Source organism: Zalophus californianus, chromosome 5, assembly GCF_009762305.2.
Source record: "Zalophus californianus isolate mZalCal1 chromosome 5, mZalCal1.pri.v2, whole genome shotgun sequence".
In the NCBI taxonomy this organism is placed as follows: domain Eukaryota; kingdom Metazoa; phylum Chordata; class Mammalia; order Carnivora; family Otariidae; genus Zalophus; species Zalophus californianus.
The window spans coordinates 134794457-134822288 of record NC_045599.1 but is presented as its reverse complement, the minus strand read 5'-3'; the positions used below and the strand labels follow the sequence as shown (position 1 = coordinate 134822288).

General features: G+C 35.0%; 1 protein-coding gene across 4 annotated transcripts in view; it reads right to left on the bottom strand.

The window, feature by feature from the left end:
• Nucleotides 1-27832, bottom strand: part of CDH10 (cadherin 10) — a 180620-nt gene that overhangs the window by 43265 nt on the left and 109523 nt on the right. For all 4 annotated transcript variants that reach the window (XM_027607154.2, XM_027607156.2, XM_027607157.2 and 1 more), the window contains exons 3-5: nucleotides 10376-10670; nucleotides 8561-8680; nucleotides 7986-8153 (exon numbers count right to left, since the gene is read on the bottom strand). In XM_027607154.2, the coding sequence (XP_027462955.1) occupies nucleotides 7986-8153; nucleotides 8561-8680; nucleotides 10376-10670 (583 nt within the window). The remainder of the gene's footprint in view (nucleotides 1-7985; nucleotides 8154-8560; nucleotides 8681-10375; nucleotides 10671-27832) is intronic.

Here is a 27832-nt window from a genome sequence, read left to right as displayed (position 1 = left end):
TCCCTCTCTCGCTGTGTCTCTCTCTGTCAAATAAATAAAATCTTAAAAAAAAAAAAGTCAGTGGCCAATCTGGGTCATTCAGATAAAACACATAAATATACATATGAAATCTTTCTGTAGACTGAGTGATTCTGGAATTGTTTACTATTGCTTCTGAATTGGTTATAGTTGTGTATAATCTTTAGATATACTTTGATGGGAATATAAAGAGATGGTATTAAAATAGTCAGAAAATTAGAGTCTCATTAAGTTTATTTGTACACCCAAAGTATCCCATTACTTATAATTTATTAATAGAAACTTTCCTATAAGGGGGAAATTCTGTGTTAATTTTCAGAACGAATAACAAAATGAAGAATTGATTTTTGTTACTATTCTTAATATTTCATGGCAAAAAAATATAATAGACAGCAATAAATTCACTCTTTTGAGTATACCTGAGATAGATCTAGAAACTTACATCATACATATCAAACTTACATCATCATACATTTGACATATCATGTCAAATTCTCATATATTTGACGATTATCTACATATATAATGTCCTAAAACTTATCTTAAGAGAGTCAACAGTAAATACAAATAAAACTATCACTCAATTTGTTTGCATTTTATAAATCCCCCCCCTCAAAAAGTCTCATCTTAACTGACATTACAGAAATGTACTAGTTACTGCTCCCTGACACCCACCTATCCACATAAGCTTGGTGCAAACATGTCTGTGACTCAATACTAAGTAGACGGGGGGAATACTTCTATAACAGTTGGTTTTCTCAGGAGCTCTACCCACAGTTAAGATGACGTTAAAGTAATCTGCTCTCTCTGTCTTTTGTTTCTGTGATAGGATGTGTGGGAAAGCATCTAAATGTGAATAAAGAGCTATGGTCCAGAACTATGCTCTCCAGTAGGCTCATTTGTGGTTTAGAGCTTTTTGCCTGGGTATCATATGTTTAGTTTCCTTTCTTCTTCTTGAGTCCTAGTGAAATATTGTCCCATCGAAAACCTAGAGCCAAGACCTAGGCACCAGCTGGCCGGCTGGGACCCTGACCATCTGCATAAGTGCTTTTGTAAATGCTTTTTCTCTAAGCCTGGACCTTCATTTTTGATGTCTCTTTTATTATGTTTAATGGATTTGAGAGTCTTATCCAACAGCATTCTCTGCTATATTAAGGCAAAGATAGTGGGACTAGCCTGGTCTCTGCAGATCAGATATTCCTTAATCACTTACACTGGTGTGGGTGAAAAATCAGTTATCATAACATTTCCCAAGAGATGCTTAAAAAAAAAAAAGCGAGGGTGCCTGGGTGGCTCAGTCGGTTAAGCGTCTGACTCTTGGTTTCAGCTCAGGTCCTGATGGGGTCCTGATCTCAGGGTCATGAGATCCTGCCTCCCCACCCCCAAGTCAGGCTCCACCCTCAGCAGGGAGTCTATTGAGATTATTTCTCCCTCTACCTCTGCCCCTCCCCTCTGCCCAGCAGGGAGCCGGATGCATGGCTGGATCCAGGACCCTGGGATAATGACCCGAGCGGAAGGGAGATGCTTAACTGAGTGGGCCACCTAGGCACCCCTAAATAAATCTTAAAAAAAAAAAAGCCATTGGACACAAATCTTGTCCCATTTGGTTTTGCCAAGCCCTAGAGTGATCAGGTTTCAGTAATTTAATCTTTCCTTAGACCTCTTGCATGAAGCGTATTTTGCTTTTCTGGTTTTAGGGAAAGAAGAAAGGAAATGGGATGAAAGAGACTAAACTATTCAGGCAGGATACCAGGAGCTTAGATTTCAGAGGAGGAAGTGTAACATCTTCCGTGTTAACACAATGAAACTGCAACATTCAAGGACCACTGATCATTTGACTGGTTGAAGAGCGGAAAAGGTGTTCTGGAGGCCTCATTCATGCAAGTATTCATTTGTTCTTGTGAGGTAAGCACATTCATTTTGTTGTGGCTTCTGAGGTTATAGGTCTTTCCAGGCTTAAGGTGCTTTTATTTAATCTTTGGCCACAAAAGAACAGCAGCAGGGCATCAGAGACAGGAAAACAGTAAGATCAGAAACATTAGCTATACTCCTGGAGAAGGAAAAGGGAAGGGGAGGAAATCCATTTTTATCTAGAACCTATTATATATTGCAATTACTACTGAAGACGTTTTACATGTGTGACCTTATTTCTTAGCTGTAACACTCTCAGTATTGTATATGTAGGAACCCAGGTCTAGAGAAGCTAAATTGCCTAGTTTTATGCATTTTCAGTTTCTGAAATTATACAGGCCTCCTTAGACAAGCCTTAGACAAGACAACTGCAATCATCCTCCCTAAAAGAGCACCCTGCCATTCGTTAGCCCCTGGCCTGCTTTCTGTTCCTCACAGCCCCTACCATACCACCAGACATCACATTATATTCATGTAGTTATCACTTTATTGTCTGCACCTTGAACCAGGAGCTCAGTCCTTTGTTGGCCACTGAAGCCTAATTCCCACTTACTGCATGGGCTATATAGGAGGCTTTCAGAAATTATCTATTAAACCACCCTTAATTCAAGATTTCTTTCTAACTACTATAATATATTCTTTTTCTATTTTATTTTCTTGTTCATCTTAGTTTCTTAAAGTACAGGCATCATTCCTTCAATCCTCTTCTGCTTTTCTTTTATTCCTCAGCTTAATATCCGCCAGCTTCTTCCAAAATGATTGCAACTAAATCCAACTGGGAAAGATCATCCACGATTACTCCCATTATGTAAATTCCAATAACTGCTATCCTGTGCTCATTTAATTGGACTTCTTGGAAACAACTGCCACTTTTGTCCTTTCTATTCTGTTAATTCTGTGTTTTTTTTTTTAGCATTATTGAGTTATAAAAATATATAAAAATAAAAAATACAGAAAAACAAACATTAAAAGCATCTACTATTTCACTACTAAAAAATCTTCACAACCACTTTGAAGCATTTGTCATTTTTTTCCCTGCACAGAATATGCCCTTTCATAAATTAGAAACTTTGTTAATTTCCAACTTGGTGAACTCTTCTTTTCCTCTCCTTATGGCATATAGTAGTTTTAAGTAGTAATTTTAAGAAAAGACTTAAATCAAGAGGTAACTTCTCCAAGAGCTGCTGGATGGCTCAGTTAAGCATCTGATTCTTAGGCTCAGTCATAATCTCAGGGTCCTGGGATCAAGCCCCACGTCGGGGTCCACACTCAGTGCAGAGTCTGCTTGAGGTTCTTTCTCTCCCTCTGCCCCTCTCCCTGCCCATGCTCTCTCCCTCTCTCTCTCTGTGTGTCTCTCCCTCTCTAAGATAAATAAACCTTTAAAAAAAGAGAGAGAGAGGTAAGTTCTCCAAAAAAGCTTCCACTGTAAATGAGGTACTCAGACCCTCACTCCCCTATTTGGATAAGTGCTGCTCTTCTGTTTGCCCATTGCATTCTGTGCATAATTCCTTTATTACACATGATTTCCTAATGAAATATTCTCTCCCCTGCTAGACAATAAGCCACGTGTGATCAGGAATCAAGACATTAATCTTCATGTGCTTAGGTGCAAACACAGTGCTTGTCAGTGGAAGGTAAGTGATCAATTTTTGTTCTTCACTTATTGTTCTAAAAATTAAATTATGTCACTTGAACTAACCCAGGACTATGAGACAATTTCAACAGAGGTATCTTTTTGAGAGTGAAAAATGCAAGTTAGTATCTAGAGCAAAATAGCAGAAAATACTTTTGGAACTCAGTTTTCAGGTGCCCCCTAATCTTCTAATCCATTGCCTCTTTTGGAATCATACCAAAGGTGGGTGCCCATGTTATATTAATGTTCACCTATCCATACACCTCTAAAAGCACAAGACCATGATGGTAGCTTATGTCAGGCATACCTGACCTAATTTTGTTGTTTGTTAATACCAATAAAAATTTACTATCGTCAAAGTCCCTGTGATTATAGAGCTCTTTGATCTAATCTCCCACCAACCTCCTGTTGTTTGGTATGATCCAGCCACACCATTTTTAGTTCTTGACATCCATCCCTCAATTTCCAATCTTACCGTTTCTCACATGCCATTACCTCTGCTTGGGTCTATTTCATCTTGCCATGTTTGGATAAAATATCACCTCTTGAACAAGACCTTCCCTTATTCTTCCCCGTGGCACACACGTGTTTGCCTTTTTATCCATGACTGAGCCAAGACCTCATATGTATATAATGTTTTTACTTACGTCTGATCTGCCTCCCCTACTGTAATGAAAGGTCATAGTGACAAAAACCAGGACTTTTTTTTTTTTTTGACAAAGTTCATATATCTCATTTCTATAATAATGTTTGGTACAAGTGTGTTTTCAATAAATATTTTTAGGTAAATGAATTTATGATTTCACTTGAACAGATCCTCATATAACATATCAAAGTTTCCTAACCACAGCACTGTTGACATTTTGGGCCAATTTACTCTTTCTCATGTGAATTGTGAGGATGTTCAGCAGCATTTTCATCTTCTACCCAGTAGATGCTAGGAGTAGCCACCAGTTGAGACAAGCAAAAATGTCTCAAGACATTACCAAATGTTCTCTGGGTGGCAAAATTGTCCCTGACTGAGAATGACTGCTGTAGATCCACACAATAAAATAAGGTTAACAATGAAGCAGGACATCTGAGTTTCCACCTCTCCCTGTCGTTCTAAATGACTGAGATGTTTATCTTCCACAGATACAGCATTCTGGGAAATGTTGAATTTGGATCAGCCAATCTACATGGATGTTTAAGTTCTGAGGCTACTTTTATAATATTGACTAATAATAGTAATAGGGCAGTACTTGCACAAATCAACATTACTGAATGCATAAATACACTAGTGCCGGCCACTGAGCCAAGTGCTTCACAGATGTCAAATTGTTTAGTCTTACACTGTTCCATGGAGTATGCACTGCTATCCAGGTTTACTGAATGGCACTGAAAAATAGAGGGTTCAGTTTAACTGACCAACATGAGAAAGCTACTAAGTGAAGAAGACAACATTGGGACTCATGCAGAATGACTCCATGGTCTGCTCCAGAGCTGTCCCATATGGCAGCCACTAGCCAAGCTACTAACCCGCATGTAGCTATTGACAGGAAATGTGGTTAGTCTGAATTGAGACTTGATACAACTAGAAAATACTTGATGTAAGTGGGTATTTTAAAGAATTATGGGGAAAAAAGAATATAAAATATCTGAATAAGTTTCATATTGATATGTATAAAGGACAATATTGGGCTAAAGAAAATATATGGTAAAAATACATGTCTTCTGCTTCTTTTAACCTTTTTATATGGCTGATAAAAATTGGAATTATATATGTGCCACATACTTTTTTGGTTTGCATTATATTTCTAGTAAGCAGCATTTATTTTTTGTCTTTATCATTTCCACTCTGAATTGCCTTCATTTTTCCATACAGTGGATATAATAATTAATAATGATAATAATAACAACAACAAGGGGTCTAAATAGGTTAGTTCTGAGTTCTCAATGTTATGCTGTATATGGTCTTCCTAACGTGTGGAACTCTCTCCAAACATTGGCTATTTAATGAAATGATTAGAAATTACAAACTAGTTTTCTGGATGTTAGATGACTTAGACTATCAAGTAACATTCTAATTGCCATGACTGAATGTTCCCAATAGTAAGATATGGTTGCAAATATTCATAGCAGACAAGATAATTGAGAAAATAAAAATCCACAAATTATGTTTCTATCTATAATTAAAAAATAATGAGACAAGATACAAGGCACTCTAAAATTCCTCTAAATGTATCATATTGTACATAGGTGGCTGGACATGGATTTCAACCCACTTCTTTCATTACTTATAGTTTGGCCTTAACATCTATAACATTGGTTTCCCCATTTGTAAAATGGAGATCATAATACTGAGCTGAATGAGTTATTGGGATTAAATAAAGTAGGTCAATAAATAAATCAGTACAGTGTCCCCCAAAAAATGTTATTCTGCTTCTTTTTATCATCATTATATTATTATTGTTATTATATTATTATTATTACCAGAGCTATGACTATTAAAATTATGTTAGGGCTTGTGTAATGTGACTATCAGATACCAATCATAAATTCTGACTTCACAAAAGGAAAGGAAATAATTATCGAATGAATAAATAAAGGTGTTGTAGGAGATGAAAGAATATAAAATGAATTTTCATTGGGCATTATTATTTTTCAGATATCTAATTTTTGCCTTTAATTAGAATCCACTAATTTGCTTAATTGGATGCACCATTTTTAGATGAGCTGCATTTTTGACATATGTGTATATATGTTCCTGAGCATTTAAAATATAATACTCCTCTTAATGGTCATTTATTATTGACAGAATACTTTTTTGAGGACTACTTTTGCTTATTGTGTATAATGTGATTAATTAGTTATGGTTTATTCTCCCAGATTTGCATGTTCATTCTCCTGATAATAAATTCATGCTAAGAGGTGGTCAGAAATATATACAAAATGTGAAATTTGAATTTTAATGCAACTAGGCATGTCTTCAGATTTATTCTAAAAGAACCATTAGGGATTATTATTGGTTTTCTTCTCCCTGCCCATGCTACAGGTAATCTGGAGCTGCAATCTGATTATTTGAAAAGAGCATAAACGAATACTCTTTTCTCTGTGTTTTGGGCCAAACACCACAACAGCATACCTAATGGGCCTATAACTTAATATCCAACAAAATGATCATCACAAATAATAAGCAAAAGATTAGTCTGCTCAAAAAAATTCTATGTGAATTTTATAATTTTTCTACACACATGATTTTAAATAATTCAATTCAAATCATCACTATTATTAATAATCAAAGTTAGATAAAAATAGCATAGAAAAAAGGTAAAATGCTTTTAAGCAGTCAAAATAATAGAATGAATTCTTAGACCCTAATACCTTCTGCATTGTAGTCTTTAGTATAAAAATATAAATATCACAAAAAGCTACATTTTAATATGATATCACAAAAGTATTTAAGCTAAAACCAAACTAAAATTGGGGGATCAATTTAGAAGTTAATACACAGCAAATTCTAAAACTTAAGGACATAGATCCTACTACAGCCTGCATATTATGCCACATTTCTAACAACATAAAATTCCATCTTGAAGTATAGGATCTTTCAGGTTAGCAGGAAATTTTCTGATTCTTGGGAGTGTCCGTTCATTTCTACCAAATTTGTATAAAAAGAGAGAATAAATACATGTATCATACGGTCAGAATCTAATGATTCCTAACCTATTCTTGATCTATTTTGAGAATTTGAAGTGTTCATTTTATAACAAAAATAGATCGAAGTAGAAAACAGTAACACTAAATAGATTTAGTGTTTTATAACTAAATGGGTCAGGAATACAAAATGTTTTAGTGTAATGTATGGTGATTAACATAACAATAAAAATTATTAAAAACATGTTTTAGTATAAAAAAATCTTTTAGTATGACTACCATTCCAAACACAGAAATAGTAACTGCAAGTCTGGCCCCATGATATTAAATGCAAGTCTGATTAGTTTGTTAGGTTCTGGCCTATATCGCCCTTTCTGGCTAAGTCTTCATATTATGACAAATTAGATACTTTATTGAAAAATTTTACCCTCGAGTTAGATCCTTCTTATTAAATTCTAAGTGTAAATAAACACATTCATTGTAGAAGTAGGGCTTTGTATTCCAATAAAACATTATTTCCTTTTGCTAACTAAAAGAAACAGTTCTTGGATTATAGTCATAGATGCAGGTTTTGTGATCACAGATCCCCTGCTTCTAAATGAAATATGTCTGAAATATTTAATTTTTATATTTTAGTAACAGTGAATTCATCAGCATATGCACCTTTTCTTCACGTTTGTAGCAATTTTCAATGTTTCGAAAATTAAATGATTGACAATTGCTTTTTACTTTTCTCTTTTCAGTCCAAAGCTTTTGCCCTGTGGAAAGACCATGAAAGGCAGCTTACTCTGGGCGAAGCGAGGTGGATTGTCATTTACATCTGTCAGTGTGATGTTCACCGTGGTGGTCCCCGATAAGCCTCCCATCTGGCCGCCCATATCTTTGGCCTGGATTACCACTTGATATTGCTCCCTGTTTTCTCTGTTCATGTTGGGCAAAGCAGTCCTGATGATACCTTGAAGAAAATATAAAAAACTTCTGTTATCCTCATTAAAATCTCAACTAGTAGTTGACTAAGACCACAAATTATCTATCTAGTGATTTTTGAAAGACAAAGTATGTTTATGCTATTAATTTTTATTGTCTAGAAATTGCAAAAGTGATTCAATATAAATATTTTACCATTTGCGTGGTCATATGTGCTATATAGTTGCCTAAACTCATAGGTTAAAAAAAACATAAAAATCAGGTATATTTCGATCAGCTCACTCAATCATTCAACTTTGAATTCTTAAATCTTTAAGTGTGGCATCATCACTCTTCTGTAAGTATTACTGTTAATGTTTTTATTTTCCCACCTTTTTTCTACTTATAAAGATCATAAAGACTTAAATGAACAAACAGTGATTCATGATTCCTGACCTGTTTCAGGCTCCACAGAGAAATATGGCTGCCCTTGAAGTATGCTGTAAATAACTCTGGCGCTGTTCCCATAGGAAGGGTCATCGGCATCTGTAGCTGTGACTTGCACCACAGAAGTACCTGAAGTATCCAAATTCAGCTTAGTTCTGCACAGTACCAGAAGGAGGAGCAAAAGCACTGGTTTTCATGGAAGACTTGAATGATTTTTGGCTTTAATAATGACCTCTTAAAGAGATATTTATATATAATTGACAAGAAAATCATATTTATAGTGTTATTACAGGAAAACTGTGAATTCAGCTACATATTTAGCCAACAGGTATATTTTCATGCATGCATAAGTAATGCTACAATGTATCAGATTATAATAAATGCAGTTACTCTGCAAATCTCAGGTTTGATATTTAAATTCATTTTCACATAATAGATTTGTTTAGTGTAAAGGGCATATCTGATCACAAAGGAGTAGGTGTGCTCTTCTTTCCTCCTCTCCACTAATTAACTGTAAAAATAATTAACATCTGCTCTAGAATACAATTTTATGAATAGATTAAATTCTAAATTTAGAAACAATCCAAGATGATCCCAAGTTCCATGAACGATTAAAAGCTATTTAATAAAGTTCAAGAAATATAAAAGGGCTTTATAATAAAGCAATTGCCAAAGTCCTTGGGATTTAGTGAAGTAAATATTAAATATAATCCCAGAACAATGCTTTTGAGAAATGCAGAGTTGAAAGTATGCTGTTACAACTGTTAAAAGTATCAGAATTATTTCATGGGTTTATAGGACTTTTCCCACATTTGAGAAATAAAACTATTCTACTAAGTCTAAATATATGTCTCTAAAAAATGTTATCATTGCTTCCTGATATTTATTTATTTTTGTCATTCTCTATTTAATAAAAAAAGTAGTCTGAACTTTCTTTGATTACAAATACAACTTTCATTTATTTCCAATGAAAAAGAAAATTCCATTATCTTGAATATTATACTTACAGCTTTTTCATGCCTTCTGTCTTACAGATTCTACAACCTAAATTTTCAATTCTGTATCAGTATGTGGTTGTGGAATTTCAACTGGTTTATTTGAATAACAGACTTATATCAGCAGAGTTTTACATATAATGATTATAATGAAAAGATGTTTTAAAATACTTAATATGAAAGAATCAGATAATCTAATCAATTCCACCTTTTGTATTATCTAGATAATCCAGACAAACTCGTTAGACAAATTATAAAGATTACATCTACAGTGTTCTGACTGTGCTTATAATATATTTGGCATCAGAATTTTACACAGCTATTATACAAATCTATGTGACAAAGATGGTATTTCATAGTTTTCTAATAAAGTTCAGTGGTATTTTCTTGGGTTTTTGAGGGAAGTATCTACTTATTTGTAAAGATTTACAAATCCGTAACATGTAAGAAACGATTAATCTTTTTTTTTCTGACTGATTTTCAACATGAGGAAATTAAATAAGTACTCTTTGGAAGGAATCAAAGAAGATGTCAATTAACTGATCATAGTATTTTAAGAATTTCTTGATAATTATTTTTTAAAGATTTTACTTATTTATTTGATATAGAGAGACACAGCGAGAGAGGGAACACAAGCAGGGGGAGTGGGAGAGGGAGAAGCAGGCTTCCCGCTGAGCAGGGAGCCTGATGCGGGGCTCGATCCCAGGACCCTGGGATCATGACCTGAGCCGAAGGCAGATGCTTAATGACTGAGCCACCCAGGCGCCCCTCTTGATAATTATTTTTTATACTTTTTGTATACCATGATAACTCTTATAAATTAACTTACCTACAACAGACATTTCTGGAACACTAGCTGTATAAATTTCTTCTGGGAACGTTGGCTCATTGTCATTGATATCATGGATTTTGATCACAAACTCAGACTCTGGTTCTACTGGTCTCAGAGTTCTTCTGTTAATAGCTTGTGCACGCAGAGTATAAAACGCCTTTTCTTCCCTATCAATTCTTCTTGTGGCATGAATGTCACCTGTTTTTTCATCAATAATAAAAAGAGTACCTGCTCCATCTCCAGATAAAATATATTTGAGTGATCCATCTCCTTTATCTTGGTCTGAATGAAGCTAGGGGAAATAAAAAAAGAGCACATCCATGATAATGTCTGAAAATACATAATGCTGAAGAATTCAAAGTCTCTCATGTCCCATCACTGAATAATGGGGTCAGTTATCTTAGTTCTTGAAATGAGAGTTGAATAAGTATGAACACACTCATCTGTATATCTTAAACAATAAGACTAGCCTCTCACATATCAGTATGATTTTTACTCTAAATGGAAAAAAGTAGTAAAAATAAACCAAACACAGTTCCCCTCTTTGCTTTGCTTGGTAAATAACCATTTTCATAGGCAATTAACTCTTGACAAAGACATATGTCATCAGTCTTGACATGCTTGTGTAAACATTACTTCTCTCATCTCTTTCTGTGAGTGGAAAATTATTTTACTCTCATATTATTGAGGAAATTCTTATAAATTTATTATTTGTTATTGCATTTCCACGGGAGAATTAGAGATGTCTTAACTATAAGACAGGCAAAGTAATATCCTATTTTAGAAACACTATGTGTTAATTTTTGGTTCACATATGCACACACACACACACACACACACACACACACACACAAAAGATTGCCCCACAGATATTTCTGGGACTCAGACAAAGAGTAAAAATAGATGTCTCTATTTTAAAATTATAAATCAAGTTAATAAATTCTACAATAAAATATGCTCTATATAGGCTCCTACCTTGTCAAATCTATCTTCTTAATAACCTCAAACAAGTTTTGTGCAGGAAAAAGTCAATACAAAGCATGTCTGTTTCCTGCCCTTCATCTATACCCACAACACTAATCTTCCAGAATTCACCATCATGTCAAAGAACATTGCAGGCATTCATGTGGACATTTCAGCCCAGTGTAAATGAGATCCAGGATTCCATGTTTTCATGGGCAAATTCCAGCTATGTTGTATTTTATTTTATTTTAAGATTTAATTTATTTATTTGAGAGAGAGAATGAGATAGAGAGCATGAGAGGGGGGGAGGGTCAGGAGGGAGAAGCAGACTCCCTGCTGAGCAGGGAGCTCGATGTGGGACCCGATCCTGGGACTCCAGGATCATGACCTGAGCCGAAGGCAGTCGCTTAACCAACTGAGCCACCCAGGCGCCCTGCTATGTTGTATTTTAATAGATGCCCACTAGGACTGTCCCCAGGTTTCAGGATGCATATAACAGTGGGTAAGTCTGGCTTTTGGGTGACTGACCTGAAGGAGAGAGCCCCCTTGGACCTGAAAGCAAGCTGGGGATGTCTAGGCAGGGAATAATGGGTCCCAGGTACCTTGAATATGATCTGGAAATTGACGTGTAGGTTCCAAATGTGAATATCCCCTGCTCTCCATGGAATTCTTACCCTGAATGGTGGGGCTTAGGTGTAGGAGGGACAGAGCATGGCATTGTAAAATACAAGGGTTGTAACTTTTTCTTAAATGTACCATCCAACCAATAAACATTTTCTATGCTGGGATCATAGTTTGATTATTTGCAGTAAGAGATTATGTTTTTAAAATTTTGATTTTGCTTTTCTATCAGATAAGAAATATGAAAAAAATGTAGATTTTCTAAAGTTCTATAAGGTATTTATTATAAGTTAGACATCATTGCAAACTTTTTTTTAAGAATTCAGGTAAAATGTCGTCGTAAATCAGAATAGGCACAATGATGTATAACCTAGAAAATTAAAATTGGAGACAATATCCTTCAATTATGCAAAAAATTAGAGAATTAGATATTTATCTAAATAAGGTTTGGTATTTTGCTTTAGCTTAATTACATCAACAGACATTTTCATCTAATTGCATATATGAATATTAAACTGATTACTTTCTATTTAAAGTAGAATTTTACTTCTTTATTTTAAAGTTTCTTTCTTTTTTGGAGCTTATGTCAATGGACGTGGCTGCAGAATCATTTTTACATGAACCTGAAACTGTTTAAAATAAATATATGTTAGAAACACACACCTATGACTAATATGTTGTATTACTGGCTATTGTTGGGTCTATAAAAGCAGTCTACTCTTTAGTTAATGGTTTTTAGTAATTAACATTAAGCCATCAAATTTGGATCAAACTCAGTTTTTCTGATTTCTGGACAAATAACTCATTATTACAAATATAATGGGGAAAAAAAAACCCAAATGGATATGCTCTTTAAAGAAAAAGAGAAGTCAGGGAACAAATAGCTTTTTACTGCATTTTTAGCTATTCATAAATAACAAGGTAAGGTTGAGAAACTCAAGAACTATCTGCTTTTAGCTAAAAAGCTCTCAGAAGTAACATATGACTGTGTTGTCCAGGGAACCACTCTCAAAAAGTCACAAGATTGATGCTTTTTAGTAATTGAAAATACACGTAGTTGCCAGGAAACTTTCCAATTACATGAATATGCAACCATGGCAATTTTCCAAATGGCAGATATAAGCATTGCATATTTCTCATTCTGCCTGGGAATCAAAATAATTCAAGAAAAGATTATTGATATTGTTAATCATTTGATCGGATAACTGTGGTTTGTAGCAAACAGTTATGACATTTATTGTCTATTCATTCAACAATTGTAATTGAGAAATACGTGTTTACTCTCATAAGAATCAAGTACTTCTAAAAGTTAATCAGCAATTCCATTCTAGTGCTATGGAAAATTCAAATGAAATTCACAAGACATCTCCAAAACTAGCCCACAGCAGTATGTGAGGCTTTCCTACAGCATTATCACTTAAAATACTGGATAAAGAATGAGTAGAGGTTTAAACTTGGGATCTTTTTGCTTTTTACAAACTGTACAGAACACTAGGTGAATACAGAATGTAGATTTGGAGTGGGGAAGGATATATAGCAAGATGGAAATCATTAAGACCAGGTCTGCTATTCTAATCAGTTAGACATGCAAAAAAATTGCTAGAATGATGAGATCTTAATTATTATAAAGTTCAACTTTGAAATATGAATCACAGCAGGATTTTTACCTTCACTTATACTATAGAAAGAGAACATTACGTCTAGTAATTGGGCCCCATACTATGGAACTTTCCGTGGGATTAGGAAGTTGCACATGGTAGAACAAAATCAGAGAGATGAAGGTTAAAAGCTGGACTGTGGTTTGAGGAATCAGAAATGAGTATTAAGGAGGGCACGTGTTGGGGGCACCTGGGTGGCTCAGTCATTAGGCATCTGCCTTCGGCTCAGGTCATAATCCTCAGGATCCTGGGATGGAGCCCCATATCAGGCTCCCTGCTCAGTGGGAAGCCTGCTTCTCCCCCCGCCCACTCCCTTTCTTGTGTTTTCACTCTGTCAAATAAATAAATAAAATCTTAAAAAAAAAGGAGGGCACGTGTGGTGATGAGCACTGGGTGTTATATGCAACTAAGAAATGAAAGTATTTCTACTTCCTTATAATTAAGGGAAACAAATTAGACCTATGCTTTTATAAGTTTTGGTCTTAAAAAGCCAGACTTATAATGCATTTTTCTTAAACCATTAGAGTTTGTGGGGAAAAAAAAAGTATCTTATTTTCTTGAAGAACACTAACACTAGAATAAGGGGCCCAAATTACCATTGGCCTGTGTTAATCAAAATATGATTTAAATAAACATGTCTGGGAACTGGACAAGAAAGAAACTGCAACAGATATTTACTATAAGGCAGAGAGATATATTTCTAGACTCCCTGAGACCTGGGGAGTTGAAACCATGTTTGAAACCCTCACAAGACAAGAGCTAACTCATAGAAGGTATGCTGGTATTACTGATTTCTGAACAGTTACAGAAGGAGACCAGTGGACAAAATTCTTGAATTATATTCTCCTGTTTAAGTGTCCTCTCTTCTCTTTAAGTTGCTCTTTATTATTTTAATTATCCTTCTTTTGTATATTTTTCCACCCTTACCCTGGTGTAATGTCTCTGTTCCTTATTCCTTGTATGTGTGATAGAATTTTATTTCACATTCCAATTCATTTACTAAATAAGTAAAGATCAGACCAGGTTTGGTTAGTCCTGGCAACAATAGCTTTCTCTTCTCTTTTTTTATTTGGATGTTAGGTATCAATACTTGGATTTATTAAATACTTAACTGAACAAAATCAGTTGTTTATGTTACCAAGAAATACGATTATGGATCATGTGCCAAGTAACTTACCGCATCCACTTTGAAATAACTTTTGTATTGATTTGACCTTGTGCTATTTTATTATGTGAGACATTAAGTTTTCTTTAAACATAGAAAAAATGTCAGATTATTGTGGCTTTAGTTCCTCAGTAACACCTGTTCTCCTGTGTGAAACATTTGTGCCACAAATCTTTAAGAAGAATTTTATGTTAATACTGACCTTTTCTTTCCTTGAGGAAAGCCTATTAAAAATTCACAACCTGCTTTGTTCCTTGTAAATTCACAAGCAGATAAAGGACATGGCAAGATACATGACAATTAATGAAAATAGAACAACTGGTCCTGTGCTGCACATTTAAAACTCATTTTCCTATTATTTAACTTTTCTATTTTAGATGTAGTTAATTATATAACCGATTTGCTTGCATTGAGTAGCATGCTTAATAATTAAAATTAAACTTCCATTGATTTTAAAGAAATACTTTAACCACAAGTTATTTAATGAAAGCCTATTAATTTTAAATGTGGCAGGTTTCTGATACTTTTACAACATTTCATGTAGTGTCATCTTAAGAAATTTGTCTAAAACAAAGTTTGTAACCTAAAAGAGGTCTCGCAGCTTATCTAGTTTCAGGCCACCTTTTTTTTTTTTTTTTTTTAAGAGGAAGAAGCTGAGATATGATCAGTTTGTTTCTTTTGTTTTGTTTTGTTTTGTTTTATGACACAGAGGTTAAAATTATACCTCAGGACAGCTGCTATGTTGGTGGAATCTTTATATCTCAATATCAGTTCATTTTTATTTTTCAGTTCCTCACATTAGGTAAGGAAATATTATTAAAAAACAAAGTATCTACCTATACAGCACTGGGAATTAAATAATTTATTACCAAAATAATAACTGATAAAAGATTTTACCTTATGTTCTCAGCTTTGGCTGGAAGAAAATGAATAAGTTTTAAAAAAGTGAAAAACCATTATCCGTCAGTACTGCCAAGAAAACTCTGATTACTACTAGTTCAGAGGAATCTATGTTGCTGTGTGAGATTCTTTCTCATTCAGAATATAGATACTTTTTTGGGTATTAGTAATTGTTGATATTTGGTTCCATTCCAAAAATTGGAAAAAGGCAGCAGAGAAAATTTGAATTATGTTTATAAAATTATATTAGAATTATATTCATAAGTTAGAGTAGGTCTTTTGTTTGTTTGTATTTATTCATTTGAGAGAGAGAGAGAGAGAGCATGAGCAGGGGGAGAAGCAGAGGCAGAGGGAGAAGCAGGCTCCCCGCTGAGCAGGGAGCCCTACATGGGGCTCGATCCCAGGACCCTGGGATCATGACCTGAGCCAAAGGCAGACGCTTAATGACTGAGCCACCCAGGCGCCTCTAGACTTGTTCTTTGAAGGATAAATTTTGACAAACAAGTCACAAGGTCTATAACATTCACTATCTGAGTTTAACAATTTTTTGTGTGTGTGTGTGCATTAACTTAAAAATATTAGAAACTGTCAAATAGATTTTCTAATATACAGTGATAATTTTATGCCTGTCATTCTTTCAAACAGCCAATATATTCTATATTTGTTTAAAAAAATCCTGAAAGTGGCAAATATGCTGCGCTATCCTGGCAGCATCATCATTAGCATTTTGCTCTCATTGCTCTTGTGAGTAATATAATATAAAATGCAAAATAAGACATTGAATCAAATACTTCATATTTGTAACCAATAAAAAAATTATACTAAAGATGGGCTGGCATCAGGAAGCAGCTGAAGGCATATTAAAGCAAGTAAACAGAGTCTGGTCAGACATAAATACATAGTTACTCATTTTGTTGAGAATGGGTAAGAAGAGGGAAGAGGGGTGGCAGATCTTGAACTTGAGGATGCAAAGCTTACAGATCGAGACTGGGCCTTATTTTAATATTAATGGTGTAGAAAAATATAGCCATTTTTTATGAATCCCAATGAAACGATTTTTCCTTCAAAAACAGAAATGGAGAGAAGAAATTGAAGGTTATCAATGAAATTGATTGTAAAACAATTATGATCCTTTTAAAATACCTCAAATATATGATTTAGATTGGTAAATACTTTACTGAACAATCTTATTCTGGGACCAGAGGCAAGCATAGAGGATTACATGATGGATGGATAATGTCTGCTTAGCTTTGGGTCTGGTGAAAAAAGAAAGAAGAAAGAGAAAGAAAAGAGAAAGAAGAAAGAAGAAAGAAAGAAAGAAAGAAAGAAAGAAAGAAAGAAAGAAAGAAAGAAAGAAAGAAAGAAAGAAAGAAAGAAAGAGAGAGAGAGAGAGAGAGAGAGAGAAAGAAAGAAAGAAAGAAAGAAAGAAAGAAAGAAAGAAAGAAAGAAAGAAAGAAAGAAAGAAAGAAAGAAAGAAAGAAAGAAAGAAGAAAGAAAGAAAAAGGAAAGAAAGAAAGAATATAAGTGGTTTATTTTCCACATTTGAGAGGGTTCCCTAGAGAATGTTCTCCAAGAAGAAAATGGGGTCTAGATTCAATAACTAGGGCTTCCTTTTCCTATTTGGTCTTCTAAGCATACAGCCTGTTGAAAGTTGTGTGGGGTTGTTGTTGTTGTTGTGGCTTTGTTTTGTTATTTTTGCTTATGGACCACTTAACTGGTGAGTCTAATCTGGAATCATCCTGTAGTTTGGGGGCACTCTTTAAAGCCATTAGAAATTACTCGAGACCCTGCAAGACCCTGCAACAGGTCAGATATCTTTACAGAGAGTGTTGTAAAATTCAAGAAGACATCAGTTTTAGAACTGCTGCTACCACACATCTTGAAGTGTCTCAACTTGGGTGCATTGCTTTGCTAGTACTGTGAAGATACCAAGATTACACTGAAGGGATTTATTTACGTTTTCCATAGACATAATTTTACAGGACATTATCTACTTCAAGACTTTAAATGGTATGTATAATACACAGTAGTCATATTCTTTCTGATGTATTAGTTTATCCTTTCTAAAGAGAATAATTGGGGAAATATTTTAGGGGAGGTTTGTATTCTTTTAGAAGTCTGGCATCTTCCTTCTTATAGTTTTGAAAATCACTAAATTGTGCAAAGTATCCCCTCATGGTGTGAGAATGACATCGAACATTTTACACCTCATTTTTCCCCGAAACTTGGAGAACTTTTCTTAAGCACCTTGTATTTATAATATACGAATATATGTAAATACATGTCTAAATAGTTGTTAAGGAAATGCAAACTAATTAAAACTAAGAGATTTTCATTTTCAATCAATAAGGTGAAAAGAAATTAGACAAGACTTAATAAAGGAAAATCACTTCTTTTCTATGGGCTACATGGGCAGCTAAGAACACTTCCTCCCTCTTTTTCACCAATAAAGGCTGAAAATAGGAGTGTAAAAGGAAAGAAAGGGCTAGGGATAGCTATGCATTGAAGAAATTTATTTAAATCAGTATTTCTTGAACTGGATTGAACTAATGTAAATTGAAGGAAATTATGAGAATTCTACGTGCGATATTTTAGGGCTTAGAAGTTTTGGAGACTTTGTTACAGAGGCAGTATTGAAGCTGTTGGGTTTCTAAGACTTGGAAAGGCGCTTTCATCTTGAGAGTTATAACATAGCAAGTATGTGATTGGATGCCCAAAGGAGAAGGACCAGGCAGCTACCTGCTGTCTCTAGGTGCTATGGTCAAGAAAAATGAAAAAGGGTTTGGATCTTTACATGCATTGGATTTTTTTGAAGCACTGCTTAAATGAGAATCTAAAAAGGACTATGAATGCTAGCTTATAAAAGAAATTACATAAATGTGTGTGTGTGTGTAAAATACAAAAACAATGTTATACGTAGTATCAAAGAGTACAAATATCCTCTGAAATATGGCCACAGACCACTAAGTTAAAAACTCCTATTCTAGGTCAACTTTCTATGTTTTTCCACACAAAGAAAAAGGAAATTGAGAAATTAGGATGGATGTTCTCTTCAGGAAAGGGGATTGCTCACTTGACTGAAAGACTGTTACATCTTCAGCAAATGAGGAAATCTAGTTCCCAGATAATATCATGCCTCTATAACTTGTTTCCTTCCCCACTTCTTTGATTCATAGTCATTTCAAATTCCTTTGTAAGGCTGAATTAACGTCTTTTTCCTTTGTGCTCCAATTATAATTATAATTTGTGTGTATTTGTATGAATGTGTATATATATATATATACACATACATATATATGCAATAGGTATATATGTATAGATATGTGTGGATATATGTATTATATGTGTGTGTGTAAAATTTCATAACATCTATAAAAATTTTCAACTATTATTCTTATATAAGTCTTTATGGAACTAAATATACTACAAATATATTTACTTTGAGGATAATAACCAAGTTTTTATTCCTTTGGACTCTTAACATTTCACAGAACATAATACATAATTATTTATTTGTGGAACGAAATGAACATCAGCACCAAATGCCACAGGCATGCGGACTAAAGAGTTCATTTTGTACTACTTTCTTGGAAAGGCTAAATATTCTGAATGGAGTGAAATGGAAGTAGAAGTCCATAATGAAAATTCCACATTATCAGTGCATGTAAAGAAAATTTTATTCTTTATATTGAAAAAGATTAGAGCTGTAAGCAAGTAGAAATTCCAGTTAACTATGAGATTGGATCAGTGATAATAAGATATATACATAGGTTACCAGAGGTCAAATTTAAGTTTTTCAGTGAAGAGCCAGGGATAGAAATGCAAAACCAAATTTGTCTCTGAAACTGTATGGTAAGTCATTGTAAACATCTGTAATTTATCTTAAAAGTAGAATAAGGTAGTTAGGTAATAATAGCAGGACAATATTCCCACTGCCAACATATAGAACAACCAGATAAATTACAAAGAAAACAATTGCCAAGGCCAAGTCACCATGTAAACAAGAACTGAATGGACGAAAACTTGGGAGGAGAGAATGGTAGAAAAATGAACTGGGGACTGGCAGCTGCTTCTTCCCTCTGGGAATTTGCCCATTCTGAGCTGGATTTGGAGGTAAAAATCTGTGATTGTCCAAAGAGGGTATCTCTGGGGTAAAAGAAAACAGAAAAGATTTTCTTAAATTAATTTATTTTTTAAAGAGTTGATTTATTTATTTGGCAGAGAGATAGAGAGAACAAGAAGGCAGAGACGCAGGCAGAGGGAGAGAGAGAAGCAGGCTTCCCGCCGAACAGGGAGCACAAATGCGGGGCTCAATCCCAGGACCCTGGGATTATGACCTGAGCCGAAGGCAGACACATAACCGACCGAGCCACCCAGGCGCCCCGAAAACAGAAAAGATTTTAGAGTTCCTGTGGTAATGGAGTAAAAATATTGGAGAAATGAAGGTCCTCAAATGCCTTCCCGTAAGACATTTGTTGAATTATGGTCCTGTAGATGGCTAAAGGTCCAGGCTGAAAGCCAGAATATAATTGTTCACATTCCTAGAGACTGGAGGTTCATAGACTTGAAAGGAAAAACAATAGCAAATAGGTGAACTGTGAAAGTCTCCCAGGGAATGTCAAATTGAACCTGAGGAAATGCAGGAATTTTTCATTTAGGGGCATACAGTAATTCTCGGTGCCTCTACAGGCTAAAAGTACAGGCTTGATTCCTTGACAAACAGGGAGAAAAGAAAGCAGGAGATGCATTGTTTTTCATGCAAAGCTTAAGTGGCAAAACACAACTTATTCTCCTAGAGATTTCTGTCAATTGTTGAAATAGCTTCTTGATTAATTTTTTGAAGGGTAGAACTGTGGAATTTTGTGGCAGAGGAGTTAGGAACCACTCTTACTTGAAGGGTTCACCCTCTCAGGAAAGGAATAAACTGTAGTAGACACAGCCTTACCAGATGGCTATTCTAAGCCTGATCTTCCTCAATCCCTGCTGGAAATGTGGTAATGCGGGGCCCCTGGGTGGCTCAGTCCTAAAGCGTCTGCCTTCAGCTCAGGTCATGGTCCCAAGGTCCTGGGATCGAGCCCCGCATCAGACTCCCACCCTGGGGGGAAGCCTGCTTCTCCCTCTGCCACTCCCCCTGCTTGTGTTCCCTCTCTCGCTATGTCTCTCTCTCAAATAAATAAATAAATAATCTTTAAAAAAATGTGTTAATGTATTAGGGTTCTCCAAAAAAACAGAACCAATAGGAGATCTATATCTATAAATCCTTCTTTCTATCTTATCTTTTCTACCCAGGGAGAGAATGATAAGGAACTGGCTCACAGGAATGAAAGCTAGAAAATCTAACATCGGTAGGGAAGGACAGAAGTCTTAGAATTTAGTTAAGAGTTGATGGAATCTTCAGTCAAGCCAGCAGGCAAGAAACTCGGGCAAGGTTTCTATGTTACAGTTTTAAGTTTCTTTCAAAAGCTTCAGTGTTTGCTCTTAAGACCTCCAGCTGATTGGATGAGGCCTGCCCATATCATGGAGATTAATTTGATTTAATTATAATTTGTTGATTATAAAGGTTAATTACATTAAAAAGTTACTTTCCCAGAAATGTCTAGTGTTTGACCAAACAACTGAGCATCCTGTTTTAGTCAAGTTGATACATAAAATTAATGATCACAGATGATAACCAAATAATCCAATAAACGTAGAAGACTTTCCAGTGAAAAATAACGCATCCTGGAGGCTTTAAATTCTTTATACATAATATGTAATAAGAATAAAAAGTTATTTTACATGCAAAAAGGCAAGATCATATGACTTATGCAAGAGTAAAAACAGAATAGAAAAAGGCTACAAATAATTAACATATTTAGCAAACAAAATTGAAAGGTAATTATGTACATTTGAAAATGAAAGGAAAATATGGAAAAACAGGTGAAAATGTAAATGAAAAAGAATCGAGGGGTGCCTGGGTGGCTCAGTCATTAAGCATCTGCCTTCGGCTCAGGTCATGGTCCCAGGATCCTGGGATTAAGCCCTGCATCAGGCTCCCTGCTCGGCGGGAAGCCTGCTTCTCCCTCTCCCACTCGCCCTGCTTGTGTTCCCTCTCTCGCTGTGTCTCTCTCTCTGTCAAATAAGTAAATAAAATCTAAAAAAAAAAAAAAAGAATCAAAAGCATTGTACAATGAAAAATACAATGTCTGCCTTTCATAAATCAATAGAGAGTTTTTTACAACAGATTGGGTATAGTAAAACACAAGATTAGTTTTTTAGAAGGTAAAAAGAGGTTGCCAACTTAGAGTTAGGTATATAGAAACTGAAATGCAGAGAGAAAATATATGAGAAAAAATAGATAAGATCATCGGATGCTTGTGAAATCAAATCAAAAGTTGCAACACACATGAAATTGGATTCCCAGAAAGAGAGAATGGAGCACAAATTATATTTAAAGGGAAAATGGGGAAGAATTTTTTAAAACTGGTATAAGATATAACCAACAGGTACAGTAAGATCTGAGAAACTCCAAAGGGACAAATAAAAGTAAAAGCAAGCTAATCCCATTATAGTCACATTTTTAAATTAAAACATAAAATATAGAGAAAACTGTAAAAGTATTCAGGAAAAAAAAAAGATGCATTAACTTCAAAGCAGCAAGTTTTAATCCCGATTGCTGGTTTCTCAATAGAAATGTTGGAAGCCAAAACACAATGGCATGACATCTTAAAGCAGTGACAGACAATACCTAGCAACCTAAAATTCTACACTGTGCAAAAATAGGTTTCACAAAGAAAAGTGAAATAAGTATGTTTTCAGATAAAAAACTAAGGGTATTTATCCCAATGGGCATTCAGTAAAAGAAATATGAAACCAAAGTTTTCAAGATGGAAGAAAATGATCTCAAAATTTCTGAAGGGAATGAAAACATCAATTTTGTATTTGTATTTGTAATGTTATATTTAACATTATGTTAAATATAATGATTACAGAATTTACAAGGTAATAATAGTAATCTCTTTGGATGTAGAAATAAAGCACATGACAATAACATAACAGAAATAAGAGGGGATAAAAGGTTAGAGTATTCTAAATTTAAACCAGTTCGTGACAATACATTGAATTGTGACGTTTTGATATGCACACTTTTCTGCATGAGTATTATACTTCAATACAAAGTTAGCATAATTTATTTTGCTGTCTCCCCACCTTCCATCTGACCCCTTCATGCACCATCAACTCCAGGCTTACAAATCTGGCTTTAATTCCCAACGAAAATGGATGCCACTGTAATGGGATATAAAGAAACGCATAGAGAATCATACACCAAAAATGTGAGTGCCAGGATTCTATAAATGTCAATATTTTGCCAAATTTATGTTAGATCCTTTTTGCTTTAAGCAGAGAAAAATAATTAAAATAAACTGCAGTTCATACAATTGAAGCCTTCTCTGTCCTTTCACTGCTTTTCCTTATGTCCTCACACATGCCACCACCCTGAACAACCTTTTACTTCCATATTTTATATGTTTACAATTTGAGAATTAGTGCGTGTCCTCAACAGAATGCTTCATTTCCACCCTCCACACAAACCAACTCTTCTCATTTTAGCAAACTGCGTAATCATCAAGCCAGTTGTTCAAACTAAAAATCCAGGGGTCATTGATTTTCCTCCCAACTACTCATTTATTCCATAAGCAAATCCTCTCTGACTTCAAAATCCATCTCCAATCCCTTTTCCTGCCTTCACAGCTGCTACCCCAATAAAAATCACCTTAACCTGTCACGATGCTTTGCAGTTGCCACTCTCCACCCACCAGCCAGTGATTATTGAAAAATGCAAATTGATGCATACCACTACTCTGCCCCAAATTCAGCAGTGGCTTCCCATCCCATTTAGAACACTAAACACCTCACCCTAATTTACAACATTCCTAATGATGGAGCCCTTGCCTGTCATGCGGATTTTACCTCTTTCCATTCTCCCTTTAACCACTTGAACTCATACTGACCTTCCTGTTACTTGAAACTGCTAAGTTGCAAGGCTTTTGCACTTGCCATTGCTTTGAATGAGACACACTTCCTCACTTAAGTTTTATAAACCATTCCGTTTATCTCTTGTATCTTTTTTCCTTTGTATCTCTTGCACAGTGCGTCATATTCTTCTCAACTTGTAAGAAATTCTTTGTATATGTGAATATTAGTAATGTGTTCTTATACCATCACAAATGTCATCTTCCAGTATGTTTCTTTCAACATTGATTATAGTTTCTTTTGTCCCAGAAAATGTTTAATTTTAATGTAGTCAAATTTATCAGTCATTTCTTCTGTGGTAATTTCTTCTTGTATCTTACTCAAAAAATATTTTCCTAACCCAAAGTCATATATATGACCTCATACAGTCTCTTCACTTTTAAATTCTTTAAAGCTTTTCTTTGGACATTTAGCTCACTTTTACCATCTGAGTGTGTGTGTGTGTGTGTGTGTGTGTGTGTGTGTGTGTGTGTGTGGCAACAGATCGATTTTTCTATAATAAGGACTTAGAGTAGATATCATTAAATCATTGATTTTAATTCCCTTTATCACCTAAAGTTATTCTATGTAACTACACATATGTTTTGTTTTTTATTTATTTATTTTTACCATTGCTCTAACAAGAAGAGCACCACCGAGGGCTTGCTGGACATCAAGCTGCGGACAGCTGAGGCCTTCTAGCCGAAAGCATTAGCTTCACCTTCTTCGCCGCAGTTCTGCATCGGGCTGCTGTTCACCTTCCCGGAGAAGTACAACCCCAACAACCCCGCTGAGCATGCGCAGCTGGACGCTGTCAGGCCTCGCTGGACATAGTTAGGGCCTCACCCCTGCTCTTGAACATCATGAGGGAGCTGGCTGACTTGGTTTTGGGCCCTTCACCAGCAGTGACTGGGAAAAGGCCCAGCATCATCCTCAGGTGTGCAAGCCTCCACTTTCCTAAGCACAAATGACCAATAAAGCTGATGCTTCTCCAAAAAAAAAATTATTTTTTCTAGATAACCACAGGTATTTTGTTCTATTTGTCTGTTGGCACTACTATAGCGTAAGTACTTAAAAACACACTCAATTTCCGAAGCTTTATGATGATCGATATCTGTTTAAATAAGTACCCTTTATTATCCACTGTTTAAAAAATTGTCTTGGGATTCTTGGTCTTGATCACATGTATTTTTATATTAGCATGTTCCTTTCTACTAAAAATATAAAACAAAACAAAAAACACAAAATTTGCTAAGTATTTGATTGGGATTGCAATTTATAGGTTAAATTGGAGAGAGTATAATCTTAAACATAAGAACACTTCCTAGTCTCAAATATTGTTTTTATCTCCATACATTAAAGACATACTGATGCCCTTCATTATAATTTTACATTTTGTTGTGACATTTAGCTCATTTTTACCATCTGAATTCAGGAGACTACTTTTGAGGTTTCCAGAGACTGTTCTATCAAGTGGGATCATTTTATGTACTTTTTAAATTAGTGTAGCTGCTTCTAGTGGGCAAAAGTGTTATTCTGAATTACAGTAATTTGAAGAAAATTCATTATATATGCAGCTCAACATTGATCAATTATAATCAATATGTTTTCTACTAAACCCTATTTCATAATTTTCTTCTTTTTCCTATTCTCTGACTGCACCATCTCACTGTATGTTTAGCAATTCTTTTTTCTCTTATCTTATTGCTAATCATTCTTTATTTTAAATGTTAGTATTTTTCCATGCATTTCTTTCAACCTTTCTTTGTTAATATAATTAAGGTCACCTCTTAAAACATGGAGTTGATTTGGGGTCTATTCCTCCAGCCCCATGATGATTAATTTTACTTTCCCATACATTATCTTTGTTACCATTCATACTTTCTCTTTTCCTCACTAATAGTATTTGTTGAAATCCTTAGTTTTCTGGGTGTGTGTGTGTTTTCCTTTACTTTGACCACAAACTCTTCCATAACTGTGTGTATTTCCTCTCAAGCTGCTGAGGCTAAACAGTTTCCATCCTTCTGAAGACAATCTCCCAGAGCCCCTGCCATGTTCCCGAAGGGGTTGTTTGAGATTCACTTTTTTACAGCTGTTATCTTCAGATCTTTCTTCACCAGAATACTTTGCCTCTCCAATCTCCAGTATGTTTCCCTCTTTTTTGTTGTTATTACTATAAGATTTTGGGGTAACATCTAAATTTTGGATGTACATGTATTTTCTTGTTGGGCAGAGAAGGCAAAGCTAGATATTATTTTTCTTGAGAATATGAAATACACTACTCCATCATCTTCTTATTAGTAGTATTGCTGTTAAGAAATCTGAAGTCTAGGGACACCTGGGTGGCTTAAGTTGGTTGAGCATCTGCTTTCAGCTCAGGTCATGATCTTGGGGTCCTGGGATCAAGCCTACATGGGGCTCCCAGTTCAGCGGGGAGTCTGCTTCCCCCTCTGCCCCTGCCCCCCACACTTGTTCTCTCTCTCACACACACGTAAAAAAAAAAATCTTAAAAAAAAAAAGAAATCTGAGGTCTTTCTGATGTCTGATCTTTGTATAAGACGCAGAGGTTTATTTTCTCTGGAAACTTAAAAAAATCTGTCGTTTGTCTAGATTTCTGAAAATGCATGCTATTATTCTTTAGTGATTGTATATTTCTATCAAAATTGCAGGATTCTCACCAAGTGCTTTCATTCTGCTATCTCTGTTCTGGGACACTCTAATAAGTTTTTCATTGATATCTTCTCTCACTCCATTTTCCCTGTTCTGGAGCTCCTATTATTCAGATAGCAGTCTGCATTGTTTTTCCTTTTAATTTTATCGTGACTCAGCTCTGATTTTCCAACTTGAGGTCTTGTTGCTTTACTTTCTAGGTTATGTTCCTAATATTTTTCTCCATGCCATCTCTTGAGATTTTGTAGTTGATATGATACCTTTATATTCCAAGGACAACTTTTTTCTATGTGAATTCACTTTTAAAAATTATATACATGTAGCACATAACATTTTCCACTGGTGGTTGCAACAATATTTCTAGCCTGTACCCCCTTCTGATAACTTGCCACTGCCTAATCAAGAAAAATAGCTCCACACTCCTCTTTAGAATCCCCATCAAGCGGCAGAGTCTAATTCCTTTCCCCTTGCATCTCTTGTAATGAACAGAATGTAGCTGAGGTAATGCTGCATAATTTTCTAGGCTGTGTCAGAAAAGGTGGGGAAGAAAAAGTGAAAAAGTTACTGCCTTCTGAAATGTAACACTTAGACTATGGCCCTGAGCCACTGCGTAAGCAATCCAGTTGTGAAGCTATCAGGTGCTACGGAATCCCAGCTACACATGGAGAAACCACAGGGAGAAGCTCAGAGACAGAGACAGAGAGACCTATAGAGGAGGAAACATGGCAAATAATAAGATTATTGTTGTGACAAGTCATTACATTTTGTGGTGCTGGGCAGCAATGGCTAACCTTAATCTTTTATTTTTTGAGTGTAACATATATGCACTTATATGCATTAACATTGTATTATATATACATTACATATGAATGTATGTTAATCTTATATACATGTAAAAGTTGTTCCTTCAAATTGCTTTGTATTTTTTCACTATGATTTATAATAACAGCTTTCTTCAAATGTCTTGATTGATAGTTTAACTAGATATATAATGTTATGCCTAAATAATTTTTTCCTCAGAAAATTTTAGAAATGTGCCATATTAATCTAACACCCATTTTTGCTGTTGAAAAGTCTAGTCAGAGTCTGATTTTTATTTGATTATAGTAAAAAAAAGATATTCTGGGTATATTTAATCCAAAAATCTTGTCCTCATAGTTTTAAAATCTCATAACAATAGTTCTAGAAATTACATGCCTTCATTTTAATTATGTATGTAGTCTTTTCAGTTTAATCACTGATGTCTGACCTCAGCTTTGGGGAAAAATATGCTGTTTAATATTTGTATATCTCTGCATTTTCTGATCTCTATTCCCGTTCTCTCTTTCTTCTGTTCTCTCTCTCTCTCTAGCCTTTACCTCTTCCTCTTTTTCTCGGTTTGTAATAGCTTTTTAGATCTTCTGGGTGTATCTTTCCCTGTTTTATCCATTTCACCCCCTTTTAAAATTCGCTTTATTATTTGAAATAAAATTTGTTTCAAATGAT